Source organism: Echeneis naucrates, chromosome 16 (genome assembly GCF_900963305.1).
Source record: "Echeneis naucrates chromosome 16, fEcheNa1.1, whole genome shotgun sequence".
Classification (NCBI taxonomy): Eukaryota; Metazoa; Chordata; class Actinopteri; order Carangiformes; family Echeneidae; genus Echeneis; species Echeneis naucrates.
The window spans coordinates 21642954-21656880 of NC_042526.1; the positions used below are offsets into that span (position 1 = coordinate 21642954).

The window sequence follows — 13927 nt, forward strand, 5'->3', positions numbered from 1 at the left end:
ACACAGTTATCTTCTTGGTTCTTCTGCTTTCACACACCACATTCTAAGATCATCTTATTCGATGTACACTGTATTTCTTTATCCCCGTTCTCTGCTTCAATTACATTGTTCTGAGCTTTGTATTACAAGACACATTCCAAGTCTGTGCAGACATGAAACTTTAAAGCATAACCATACCTATCATTAAATTTTCTGTATGGGGTATATACAGCAGGTAAAATAAGTATTGAACACCACAATCTTTCCTCAGTAAATATATTTCTAAAGGTGCCACTGACATTCCATTTTATCACACATAACTTAATTCATGGTCATCTAAGGTTTGATTTCCTTGCATGTGTGGGTTGCATGGGTTGTTACCAGCATCTGGTGAAAATTTCAAGTCAGTAGCACCATTAGAAATATATTGACTGAGAAAAATGGTGACATGTTCAATGCTTATTTTACCTGCTGTATTTAAGTCTGCTCGTAGCACCTGTGAGTCAAATTACATATTTTATATATATTTTTTTTTTTTTTTTTACTTTTTGTGATTATTTGGTAAATGTGTGGCTCAAGCTGTTTCCTGTCTTTGCAGTGCCACTAAGACTATCCAGATGGCTGAGATGGGGTCTGTGGCCATAGTCTAGTCTGAAGATCATATGTGTCATATGACGCATCATCCAACCACATCAGGAAGCCAAGTTCTACATGCTTCCTATATTTTTAATAAATAATTGAGTTACAAGAGCTGTATAGCTTGCACAAATTCAAATGAGTTCATTTGCATTAAGACATCAGAAAGAAACATTTGCGGAAAAGACAAGAACAGTCTTACAATTATAATTAAAAAGTTAAATTCATAAACAACTAATTCACTCATTAACTTTGGGCTTTTTTATCTGCAGTGTGACCAGCAGTTAGTGGTGGCTAAATAGGCTTATGTTAGCAAATACTGAATAAGTGACATCATGAAATGCCTTTGCCTGCATTATTCTCCACCTGTGCAAGGGTAACATTGTACTTTAAGTTCGATCATTTCCCTAGAAAAATCACTCTACTGAGGCTGGAGGCCACCATGATCAGTTTTATTGCCACCAGGTTAAAGGTTCATTTGTGCAGTGTCACAAAGTGGAAGGGTGCCTTATGCTATTACTAATGGCAATAAAGACGAAACAGGTCATATCTGTGACCTCTGAAGCCAAAAGAACTCACTTAGAATAGTTGAGAGCAGCAAAGAGGATCACACAAACCTGAACTTAGACAAGGTAATACAACTGCATTTAAAAAGCCATTTTAAAAGGGAAAGGCAATCTCCATCGAGACAAGCATTTAAACTCCCGATTGTAAACAATTCCTTTGGTACTACACCTAAAAACATATACATACATCATTCATAGACACAAGGCATTCAAAAGCTGGTGAACACAAAACAGATTGTTTACTCTCAATTGCGCTCAGCTAATTCACTGATTTAGAAAAGACAATAAGGTCTGTAACATCAGTAACTCATTTTGCATGTTGTTTTCACCGATTGTTCAGGCTCATAGGATCAAATAATGCATTACAGTTTCCGAATGAAACATTACTCATTTAGACTACATATTGACCAGAAGACACTTCCAACCCATTTAAAGGTCCATACTGGCAACTGTTATCAATGCAAATATAGTAATTGTTTGGCGCAAGGTTGTCCTTGAAAAGAAGTTGCGTCAGATGCTTGAAAAGTGGATGCTGTCAGCAATACTGCTCTCCGCCCCCCCCAAGTAGAAAGAGCCACTAATCAATGGGGAATCTCGAAAACTTGGCTGGCTAACCACGGACAGAACGTTAGTCAATTAGTGAGTAAGTGACGTCAGCGTTGCTCAGGCTGGTATATCTCTTGCCAGCCTTAGTCCGGCAAAACAGTAGCATTATTAAAACCATTAATATGTTGATGTAGTTTAGAACCATGGCCCTCTCCAGCTTGCTGCTTGATCATTAGACTCCCCAGACATAAGCAGAAGATATTGCCTGAGGCCCCAGTCGCTCATTTTACAATTAATGAACCTTCATGCTAATTGTGCAACCAGATCCCTTCCTTCTTATGCCTTTTGTGAGTCAGCCACAGAACAGGAAGTGCTTGCTTACACTAGCTTTTTTCTTGCGCAAACATGAAGTAGGTTAGGTTTCTGACTAAAGATGTGGTAGACAGGTCTGTCAGAGAAAAGAATAGTGAGTCACAGCTCTTTCTGCCCAGTGAGCGCTCTCGCTCCTCTAATATTTACATCTCTCTCACACAGCATTCTTACATTTAAAAAAAAATTATTTAACATGCAGTTACAAATCAAATAAATTTCATTTATTACAATCTTCTGTACCTCTGTTCACACGACACAAAATCATTTTGGAAGATCTAAGCCTTTTAGTTAAAAATGGGATCTGTTCTCTTTTTTTTTTTTAAATCCTTGGAACAGATAAACAATTTACAGCTGTGCTCAGTTTCAAAAGGTTTTCCACACAGTTAGCTCAGTTATTTAGCATGTGTGGGGATGCTGGAGATGCAAAGTCAACTACTGTTGGAAGTTGGAAGCAGAGAAAATGGGCCAGCATTGCTCTTCTGCCCACAGTCACCTTAGTTGACTCAAGCCCAACCGCAGCACTCAGTAAATACATTCACGCTTTGCCCCAAATTAAACCCTTGTCCTCACTTTTTAGCATATACAGAATAAAAAATTTGTGATATTGTCAACAAGACAACTTGTAGATAAACAACTACTATATACTAGATGTCATCATTCACACACATACACACACACAAGCACAGAAGTCGACAAGACAAGACTGCTCAGTCTGTGTGTCGTGCTGTACATTCAGATTGCTGCCTTTCAAAACAATATTACCATTATTTTGTTTTTTGTTTAGTTTTTTTCCCACATGTGCCAGCTGGTCTTGGGAATCTGTAGCTTACATTATGCTCTTTTTGGCAAAAAGAAAGGAGTACCTAAAATAAGATAACTGTTCAAACTGTTCCAAAGATTCTACTTGGAGGGACTATAATGTTCAAATTACAGGATTTCTTAAAGACTTCTCATATTCCAGTATGTATTGTCAGCAGTTGTCCAAAAACCTTAATTCAAAGACAACCAACATGCAGTTGCTTACTCTGTAAATACAACGTTCACTGGAAAAATATCACACAATAGTCTTCTGTCTAGCTCTGTTTCTAAGGTCATGGCTGAACTTCCAGGAGCTCACCTGGTTCCAGGTTCTGCTCCTCCCCTGTATTTTGGAGTGTTTACTGCAGTGACCCAGTTTCTATTCTAGCACAGACCCTTTGTTGCATGTGTCCTCCTCCTTCTCTCCCACCACTGAGTAGTAATATAAAAGGGAAAATAAATAACAATAAATATAAGGCCAAAATGGCACAATAAACTTAATTTTGTTCACAAATAAGACAAGTGGTGTTTGCTCGTCTCGTCTGAAAACAAAATGTTTCAAATATGTGGTTGCAACTTGAACTGATGTCAAATTGCTTTCATTGATCCAAATCCAGATGCCATAGACAATCCAAATGTCCTTGTCCAAGCACTCCCACAGAAAACCATGAGGTGAACCAGGAGATGTGATGAAAATTGCATAACGTGTTCATTAAAGGTCTATTTAAATTATAAAGCAGGCTCAGATTCTATATATTCATACTAAATTAAAATCGCACCTCAACCATCCAACAAATTTTGTTTCTTAAAATGTTCCCCTGAAATCTGACATCTGATATTTTTATTCAATCAGAAGAATGGCTGAACTTTTCCCTTCTGATTAGTTTCTTAAACCCTTTCTTTAAACCCAAATAGGCTTTTAATGAACAGTGATGTGAAGCTTCATGAACCACAAGGAAACAAAGACATGTACCTGGGCCACTAAATGTTCCGTCTCGCTGAACAGCAACAAAAACATGTTTGGTCAGGTGAAGTCCAATGCTGTTATTGTACTGTGTGGCAGTGAGCCAACTACCTATTTAGACTTATGACTGATTCTAAGATGGTGAACTGAGAACTGAGAAGCAGAACTGAACCTCCAATGTGTGTTAAACAGAAACTAGAGGCAGGAGCTTGGGTAGAGCATGAGAGTCAATGTCATACTAACACTGATACGGTATCAGCTTTCATAAAAGTTGAGGTGCCGGAATCAGTCCAAAAAAAAAAAAAAAAAAGGGTGTTTGTGGAACACATTTAACTATTATCTGGTGGCCATGAAAAAGCAAGCGTGCTTCATGATTAAGGGGAAATCTACCTCAGCATATTTCATACAGTGATTCATAACTAATCATTTCAGTGTATTACGCTTAATCATATCATCACATTACACCTACACCATTCATTCAATTATCTTCTACTGCTTATCCGTTTCCGGGTCGCGGGGGATGCTGGAGCCAATCACAGCTCACATTGGGCGAGGGCGGGGTTCACCATAGACACGTCACCAGTCCATTACAGTACACCCACATCAACATATGGTTTAAAAAAAAAAACAAACAAACAAAAAAAAACATCTAGTGATGTGTATAAATAATTAATTCACTGCCTTATGGCCACTAGTTTATAGTGGACTGAAAAGAAACAGCTAAACTTAATTCAGGTGTGTTTATTCTTGACTTCCCTCGTATAAAACAGCAATTCAGCAGTGTGGGTGTGAAAAGCAGACATCCAAAAACCCTCTAACAAGGTGTGCTGATTAAACACTGGGTCTGGCTGTGTGGAAAATCTCAATGGTGTTGATTACAACAAAGGGATAAATAAAAACTTTTATTATTTCACCTTTTTTCTACAGGACCTGCAAAACAATTACAATTACTACATAAGTGCTTCCTGTTGTGTTTGATGATTAGACACCATCTGCTCTGGTCGGAGCAGATATGAAGTTATAGCATAGAAAATGGTGATATGGCATTGTGTGCCAAATTGGAAAAGAATACACTGCAAAGGCAGAAGAAATATCCTTTATATAGATATATATACACACACTACCACCAACGCTCAACTAGGAGATTATTATAATAACGTTATTAACAGATTATGTTTTATTTCATTTTTCATGTGTTACGTTTGACAGGAAGTTACACAAACCCGAGGCAGCTATTGGTAGATTGTAAACTCAGACCACCTGCCGACAGGTTTGACTTCACTCATGATTCAGATATGGCTGTCAGATCTGAAATCCTCCCGGCGCTTGACAGGACTAAATGACCAACCGTCACATCAACGCGCACTCAGCGTGCACGGGCTCCAGGTCGAAGGTAAAGCGGAGGTGAACAAGGAAGTGATGGCCAACAAAAGATGCTGCAATAATTTAGCCGATATTATGGGCAGAACAGGACGTGTTGGTAGTGACACACTGCTTGTAAACTGCGTCAACGACTGTGCGTAATGTCAATGCTGCGTCCAGACAAGAAAAGACAAACACAGAGTCTGCCCGTGAAATGAACACACAACACCCGCCTCCGCCCCCTCCCCCAAAAAACCCCAACAAAAATACACACTCATACAAGAGGCAGAAAATGAACTCACGGTGGCCGAGGTCAGGCTGTTGTCTGTAAGGGTGAGGTGGTGCGGCTCCCACCTGCGGAGAAACTTGGAGGTGAGCAGCTTGCTGAGGAATGTGCGGGGGTGCTTGACCACGCACACCTGAATGTCCCCCTCGTGGAGCAGCTTGTATCGCATGCCGCCGCCACCGCCGCCACAGTGATGCAGGGACCTCTTACACGGCCCTGCGCCCAGCTTGGTGTTGTTGTTGCCCTCCGACATCTCTCCCAGCAGAGGCTTGTTCTCCTCGCACTGATAAAACTGGTTGTTGTGCAGCTCATTTCCTCCGCCGCCGCCATTGCCACTGTTGAAATCCATAGCTGACGAATAGAAAGGGGCTGTTGTTTCCTAGTGTCGGACAGGTGAGGACGATCGAGTCGCAACAATTTAGTAATCCTACATGTAGCCTATGGAAAAAATAGAAATGTAGCCCGTAGTATCGTTCGACTCGTGTTGGTGGTGGAGGGGGATCCTACCAACCAGCCAACCAACCACTACAACACGACCTCAGTTACAGTAGACAAGGCCAAAGCAGGGGCAGAATTAGCTCCAGTGTCTTACGGCAGGATATCCAGGCGGGGTAAGGTTTTTACTGCACAGTCCGAATAATCCACCATTTTCCTGGCCACACTTTGCCCCATGAATTATCTCCACTGTGTGCGTCTCGCCTCCCCTCTACCAACAGCGAGCTATTCAATATGCCAAGGCCATGGCCTTATCCATTTCGTCCTCCCCGGGTGAGAAACAATAATCCACAGGACGGAAGACACGCTCTGAATATCCAACAGCGGCGCTTCAAGGCTCCTCTCTGGGTTCTACGGCCATTACGAGATCACGCTACGATTTCCTTTTTATTCATTTTTTTCCCTATCTTGGTGTGCAAAAGCCAGCACTCTTCGGCAGCATCGAGCCGATTGGTCCTCGCTCGTTCATGTGACACCGGACTGACGTCAATGGGGAGGCGAGCGGATGCGCGTGTGTCTTCTTGCGCCAGGTTGTTGAGAGCACAAGCTCTCCTCCTGCCCCCTCCCTCTCATAAAGGGAAAATGGAGGACCGCGCAGAGTTCAAATCAAGTCACCTTTCCGTTTTGTCCCCCAACCAATGGAAAGAACCTGTCTAGATGGAACCTGAAGCGTCCACCGGGAAGGTAAAGCAGAGGAAAATGTGGCGCGGCTGCAGTGTTTTGGGTGGGCTGATGAAAAGGAGAGACAGAGCTCACTAACTGCAGCGATGTTCAGCTCTGGATGAAGACAGGGTCCGATCCACGGCTTAACAAGGCTTGGGCTCCCCTGAGAACTGAGTTTGCGAAAGGTTAGAGGTCTCTAAAAAAACAAGAATGTTTTATTAGTTAGTTTCCTGTTTCCATCAGCATGTTTATACGAATACATTAACTACGCTCAGTTTATACGTCGTTCATGCATGACAGTGGGCTATCAGTTCAGTTTAATAATATAATTTTACGATTAATGCATAAAAAATAATTTCTTAAAACATAAGGACAAAAACTTTTCTTGCATAGTACAGTGTCTAAAAGTGTAATACGAACAAGATAAAATAAAACAAAAGACACACATAAGTGACAAGGATCCAATAGAGATAAGCCACCTTAACTGATTTTGTAAATGGCTTCTTCGTTACGTAATTATGGAGTATAAACTTTAAATATTTACATCTATTATTAAAATGGCTTTTTAACACAATCAACGAATATCTAAAAAAAAATCTACTCTCTAGAGTTCTATTCACGTTTTTAAGTACTCTAAGAGCAAAGTGGCAGAAGGTTGGTGAAACCCCAAATTCTTACACTGTTTCGCCTCTGTCACAGTGTTCATGCCACAAATCATTTATACAGGAGGAGAATGACTGGATCAATGTCAATAAAAGTTGAAATGTTATTTCTTTGGCTTTAGGCAAATGCCAGAGGGAAATAGAGGCACCTGAAGAGGGCAGTAACTTCCCAGAGAGGAACACTTGATGTGGTCATTGTGCCAAGAATAGTCAGTCATGTGACTCCTGGATGTAAGTTCTTGACAGCAGCCCCAGAAGCTGTTGTTTTGATACACACCCCATCAATCCTCTTCTGTTATATCAGAAAAGCAGCTGATCACAGGTAGACTTAGTTTAACCATGGCAGGGCTAAATCAATTTAATAAATTAATTCCAATTAGACGTTTACAACGATTTCTTTTGAATGAAAATCAGTTTTCTCGTTAAATTCCACTCTGGTTGGTTTTCTTGGGCTGTTGTAGCTCAGAGTCTGCTGAGCTTATCTTCAGGCGGTGTGATTCACTCAAGTGCAGTGATGTGCAGTGGCATAGAACAGCATACAAAGAAAAATTTATGACAACTTTAACGTTCCTCTTGTGTTAGGGTCGGCACTGACCCGTTTTTTGGTTTTAAATGCAAACAAGTGCCACATAAATTTTTTTTTAATGCATCAAGGCTTTTTGACTTTGTCAGCAACATATATTTAAACAAAACAATACCCCCGCCCAAAAAAACAATTATTTTCACTAAATCATGAAATGCTCTGGTAAAAATTCTGACATTTGTGTTGTTAGCATTGGTTTTGACCCAGTTATTATATAAGATTACAAAACAATAAATACCAAAATTTAAATCATAAACACACTATCAACCAACAGCCCACTGAAAGCCAGCTGCTCTCCCAACAAGGTTAGCATTTGTTCTCTGTCTTTGCCTGTTTGTCTCCTCCTTGAACAAACAAAATAAACAAAGACGGACCTGTCCAAACATATAAGGCCAATTAAATTTAGAGTTGGTTACTTGCAGATTACACATCTCCAGTTTGCAGCATGCTAAAATGAGAAGAAATTTGACAATAAGGCAAGCTCTGGATCGTATCTTTGTGAAACTGAGGCAGACGACACAGAGCAGCATAGCGACAGGGATGAGTAGGTTTCTTAGGAAGCCAGAAGACGCAGACACATCTGATGAGGTCTTTGGTGCACAAGTTGCTCCTGCTCCTGAAAACATTCAAAACCAAAAAGTTGCCATTGTCACTGAAAAACTCATCATTGCTATGAAAAACCTTTCAGGTTGTGTTGTCAGGAAGTGCCAAAAAGCACATGATTTTCCTGGACTATAATAAAAACAAAGGAGGAGTGCACAACCAGAGGGGTATTCCAGAAAGCGGGTTATGTGAAAACTGAGTATGTTCACCCTGAGATGAGGGAGGGAGTTATCGGTTCCAGAAAGAGGGTTATCTGAAAGTCTGAGTCAATCACCATGGTAACAGACTCTGTGGCCATAACCTGCTCACTGGCAGGTTTCTTAAAGAAACTCTGAGTTTCTACCTGCCTCTTCCCATATAAAGACAGCTGTTGGACATGGATTGCCCATTCAGAGATTAGATGTCCTGGCGTTTCCAGCGGAGTATCTGTCATTTATCTCAACAACATTCTGCGGCCATACATCACCAACCTCACACACTGTGGACATGCGCTCACATCCCAGCTAATTTTATGCGTGGTGCTAAGTTCTTTTTTTTTTTTTTGCAAACAGTAGTTTTGGTTACATCAGTGATTAAAGAGCACTTTGTAAAGGCAACAGTGTGTAGAGCTGTGAGAAAAGTAACTCTTGCACTGAAACAGCTGTTCCCAATGATGGTAGTGTTCCCGGGACACAAACCTGTAAGAAACATTAAAGAGGAGTTCAACAGAATTGTAGGTAAATGACATACATTCTGCTGCTCTCCCTGTGGCAGCACACAGCGTTTCTTCTTCATCATCATCACCACCACCATCATCATCATCCTCCTCTTGTGATGCAGGAAAAGATTCAGTTTCAGAATACTCTGAGTCTGGAATACTTAGAGCTGCTGGGTGTTCAATAGTTTCAGTCAGAGGCTGAACGAGGCAGATGACACCATCCACAACTGTTGGGTGGGGAGAGCTGGGGGATATTTTATATACAAGAAGTGTTATATATACATATATATACATATGTATATGTATATATGTACATATATATACAACCCCGAGTTGTCCCCAGCTCCTCAGCCTCTGTCGAGGTGGTGGTGGCGGCGCCACTCATTTTTCAGGCATCTGCCTTCTACTTGTTGGCTTAGTAGAATTCAATTGTTAATCTCTTTTTTTAAATTAGTAGATTTTTGTTCGTTCGCGTACACATCGTCACTTGAATTACTTAAAAAAAATTGGCCAACATTGTATGATGTGTTCATCCAGTGGGCTATTAAATGAGATGAGGTTATGTTATCTAACATTTTGTTAGATAACCTTTTTGAATGATGTTTTGATATTTAATTTTTAACTGCTTCCAAGTACGCTTCTCTCCTGATGGACTGCATCTAAATGAAAATCTGATTTTATTCCCATTTATATTTATACTTGTAAGCTACGATCTCTGACAGTTAAATCAAAGAGTACATCCAAACTTACGCGTTGACTCGGGTAGTAATTTTTTTTCCTGCTGTTTGTCCTTCGCTGCTTCAGCGGTGTTACATTCATGGAGAAACGTGTTCATACACTCCATACGTCTGCATTAAGACCTACAACTCAATTGGGTTGAAATAACTGGATCTTTTTTTTTCCTCAGTTGTCATGGTGACTCGTGAATCGTGGCTCCATTGATGATGGCTTTTTATAGAGGTTGTGCACGCGCGCAACTCAAAGTGAACATACTCAGAGTTGACAGAACCAACTCAGATCAGCTGTTCTGGAAACGGATACTCAGAATTTCCCATCTCAGAGTCAGTCAACTCAGAGTTCACGGATAGACTCAGAGTTTGTTGAACCTCCTACCTGGAATACCCCCCAGGACAAATTGACTGCCACCTACACTTGCCACTGAATGACCAGGAGATGGCCATTGGTTGGGTTTTATAACATCCTACACACTAAGAAAAATAGGTTCTTCATTAGTGCTCTGGAGATCTACTGATTACTTGTGGCTGTGTGTGGCAAGCTTGATTGTTGTGGGAACTTTTTAAATTTAAAGGGTGGTATTTAGAAACAAATGTTTATATAAAGCTTTTATAACGTAATGCAATTATAATTTGGATAGTGTAATCAATAGCATGCAGATTCTCAATTCATTCTTAATTACCGAACATGGATATTGTATGAATTCTTGTGTTTGTGTGTCTATGCAATGTAAATGCAGTGGCCATGTGTCTAAATTCATGAAGTAGCCCCGTTTGCAAAAATGCACCCCAATTTTCTTGGTTTGGGATCTATAAAGTTTGCCTGACTGACTGCCTAAAACCTCAGCCAATTCCCACTTCTTGTATTCTGTTAGCCCCCATTACTTATCTCTACCTCTGTTTATAGCTTAGACAATTACTCAGCCACTTCAGCTGTACACTAATGGTCTCTATGTCTTAGTCTCAAGGAAGTTTTTCCTTGCCACAGTCATCAAGTGCTTTCTGCTCCACATGTAAAGTGCCCTGATGTAACTTTGCTATGATTTGGGGCTATACAAATTAATCTGATCTGATTTGATTTGATTTTCATCCAGGAATGACACATTCATGGTCAGTTGACCAGGTTGGCGCTTGGCTCAAAATAAATGGATTGGAAGACTTCATAGCATCCTTCAAAGGTGAGCTGTGGAAATAAATGACAGCAATATTCCAGTGCCAGAGATGTCCTGGAAGGACCCCGACCTGCAAAAAGTGGCTAAAACATCTTCAACTTTACCATGAAAATAAGAGTGATTTTTCAGTAACCTGTGGACTTGGTGGGTGTCTTCAACAGTACTCAAGAGTCAAGTCTTTCAAGAAATCATATTCGCCGGCATCATCACATTAGTTATTCGTTGTTTGAGTAAGAATCAAGTCAAAAGTTAACAGACGTAGTAAATCATGGAACAACCTGATTCTTATTTGCACTAAAGTGGATGAAAGCCATATGAGACTTTTTTTTGTATAACTTTTTCACATTTGAATATACATTAGATATAGGAATGGATATATGAAATATATATTTTGTAACAGCAAAAGAGATTGAACTCTTGCATATCAGTCAAGTGCTGACTTCACATATGGGTCAGATTTTCTGAGATTGTATTTGTTGTTGGTTAATGTCAAATTAATCACTACCTCTCACCTAATAATTAACTTTAATTGACTACGATGACAAACAGCACGGTGTGCAACAATTTTGAATTGATGCTGCATTTAATGTCATGTTCAAATCTGTTGATTGTATTTGTAGCAGTTAAGTAGTTTCTATGAGTGGGTTAAAATGTTTTTTTTTTTTTTTTATTAGATACTACACTTTCTATTTGATATTGCCTATTTTTGATAAAGATCAAGTAAGATAAGTTTTTTATGATACATTTCATGGTTTGACTACCTCTGTGCTATTCTCTAATATTCTATTTGTAACAGTTAGTAGTTTGTAATTATGGTGGCTACAATAATGTTTGCTGTTTATTTTTTATGGGATACTGCTCTGTTTTTATGGAAGGGTGTTACATTTTTATAATAAAGTGGTTTGACTATATTTGTGCTTGCTTTTAATTATTTTTACATGCAATGTTTTGCCTTTTCTAGTGAGTATTCTTATATTAAGATACTGTACTGTTACGGGGGCCCAAAAAAAGTAATGCATACTGAACTGTGAGAAAACTGTACCGTTGTATCCCTAATGTGTTGTGGACCCACATCCACCTAGGGTGGAACTCAACCAAAAAAAACAACAACTGGAGAATATTTCTTGAGGAGCTAGGAAATTGCTTTGTCAAGGTGAACATTGAGAGAAGGGAACGGGTGGCCTGAGCCGTTGCAGCTTTGATCAGACAGGTGCAGAGCTCACCTAGCATGCCATCCATGCCATCAGCAACACAAAGTGTATCCTCCTGGAGCCAGTTCCACAAGGCTACTGAAAGATTGGGGAATCAAATCAAATCAGATTTATTTGTATAGCGCCAAATCATAACAAAGTTACATCAAGGCACTTTACATATAGAGCAGGTCTAGACCAAACTCTTTATAAATTTATTTAAAGAGACCCAACAGATCCCCCGATGAGCAAGCACTTGGCAACAGTGGCAAGGAAAAACTTCCTTTAAGAGGCAGAAACCTAGAGCAGAACCAGGCTCAGGGGGGGCGGCCATCTGCCTCGACCGGTTGGGTTGGGAGTGGGAGAGAGAGAGAGAGAGAGTGACATAGGCATTGGAGGGGGGTGTAGGCAGGAACATGTTGTTGCATGAAGTTCATGGAGTTGAGCTGTAATACAGAATGCATGAAATATGGGACCAGCAGGTGAACATGGTTAGTAAATGCAGTATAAATGCTTAGAACTGAGTGAAACTGTGTTTTTTAAGAAGGATGCAAGGGGGGAGGAAAGGAGAGGAGGGAGAGAGAAAGAGGGAGAGGGGGAGAGAGGGTGACGGAGAGACAGACAGCAAGAGAGAGAGAGAAGCTCAGTCCTTCCCCCAGCAGCATAGCTAAAGAGTAGAGTAGTAGATTTTAACTTTTTAACTATAAGCTCTGTTATACAGGAAGGTTTTAAGCCTGGTCTTGAAATTTACTAGAGTCCGCCCCCCAGACCGATGCTGGAAGTTGTTTCCAAAAAAGAGGAGCCTGATAACTGAACAATCTGCCTCCAGATTTACTCTTGGAGACTCTAGGAACCACAAGTAAACCTCCATCTAGAGAGCGGAGTGGCCTGCTAGGACAGTAAGGAACTATGAGCTCTCTGAGATACGATGGAGCTTGGCCATTAAGAGCTTTATATGTTAAAAGAAGGATTTTGAATTCTACTGTATATTTTACTGGCAGCCAATGAAGAGCAGCTAACACAGGAGAGATATGATCTCATTTCCTAGTTCCTCTTAATATTTGTGCAGCAGCGTTCTGAATTAACTGAAGGCCTTTTAGAGATTTGTTTGGACATCCAGATAGTAATGAGTTACAGTAGTCCAGCCTAGAAGTTACGAATGCATGGACTAGTTTTTCTGCATCATTCTGAGAAAGGATGTTTCTGATTTTCCTAATGTTTCTCAGGTGGAAGAAAGCCGCCCAACTAACTTGTTTTATGTGAGGGACAAAGGACATGTCCTGGTCAAAAATTACTCAAAGGTTTCTTACAGTGGAGCTGGAGGCCAAAGTAATGCCGTCCAAACTGATGAGATGATTAGATAGTATTTTTCTGAGCTGCTTAGGGCCAAGTACAATAACTTCTGTTTTGTCAGAGTTGAGAAGTAAAAAATTTCCAGTCATCCAGACTTTTATGTCTTCAAGACATGCCTGCAGTCTGACTATCTGAGTGACTTCATTTGGCTTCATTGATAGGTACAGCTGAGTGTCGTCTGCATAGCAGTGGAAGTTTATGCAAGAAGAGTTCAGAGGGCAGTTACAATGGAAGATCGTGTGTCACCGTGTGACCAGTGTCACCGA

The 13927-nt window shown here is 40.3% G+C and overlaps 1 protein-coding gene and 1 long non-coding RNA gene across 3 annotated transcripts in view; one reads left to right on the top strand and one right to left on the bottom strand.

Moving 5' to 3' along the window:
* Positions 1 to 6465, bottom strand: part of cmip (c-Maf inducing protein) — a 45435-nt gene extending 38970 nt beyond the window's left edge. For both annotated transcript variants that reach the window (XM_029522129.1, XM_029522128.1), the window contains exon 1: positions 5526 to 6465. In XM_029522129.1, coding sequence (XP_029377989.1) covers positions 5526 to 5858 — 333 coding nt within the window. In that variant the 5' untranslated portion in view covers positions 5859 to 6465. The remainder of the gene's footprint in view (positions 1 to 5525) is intronic.
* Positions 6466 to 6590: 125 nt separating this feature from the next.
* On the top strand, positions 6591 to 12029 carry LOC115055972 (uncharacterized). Its single transcript, XR_003841742.1, has 3 exons — positions 6591 to 6852; positions 7452 to 7560; positions 11041 to 12029. It is a non-coding gene; the product is annotated as an uncharacterized LOC115055972 (long non-coding RNA).
* The last annotated feature ends 1898 nt before the right edge of the window (positions 12030 to 13927 follow it).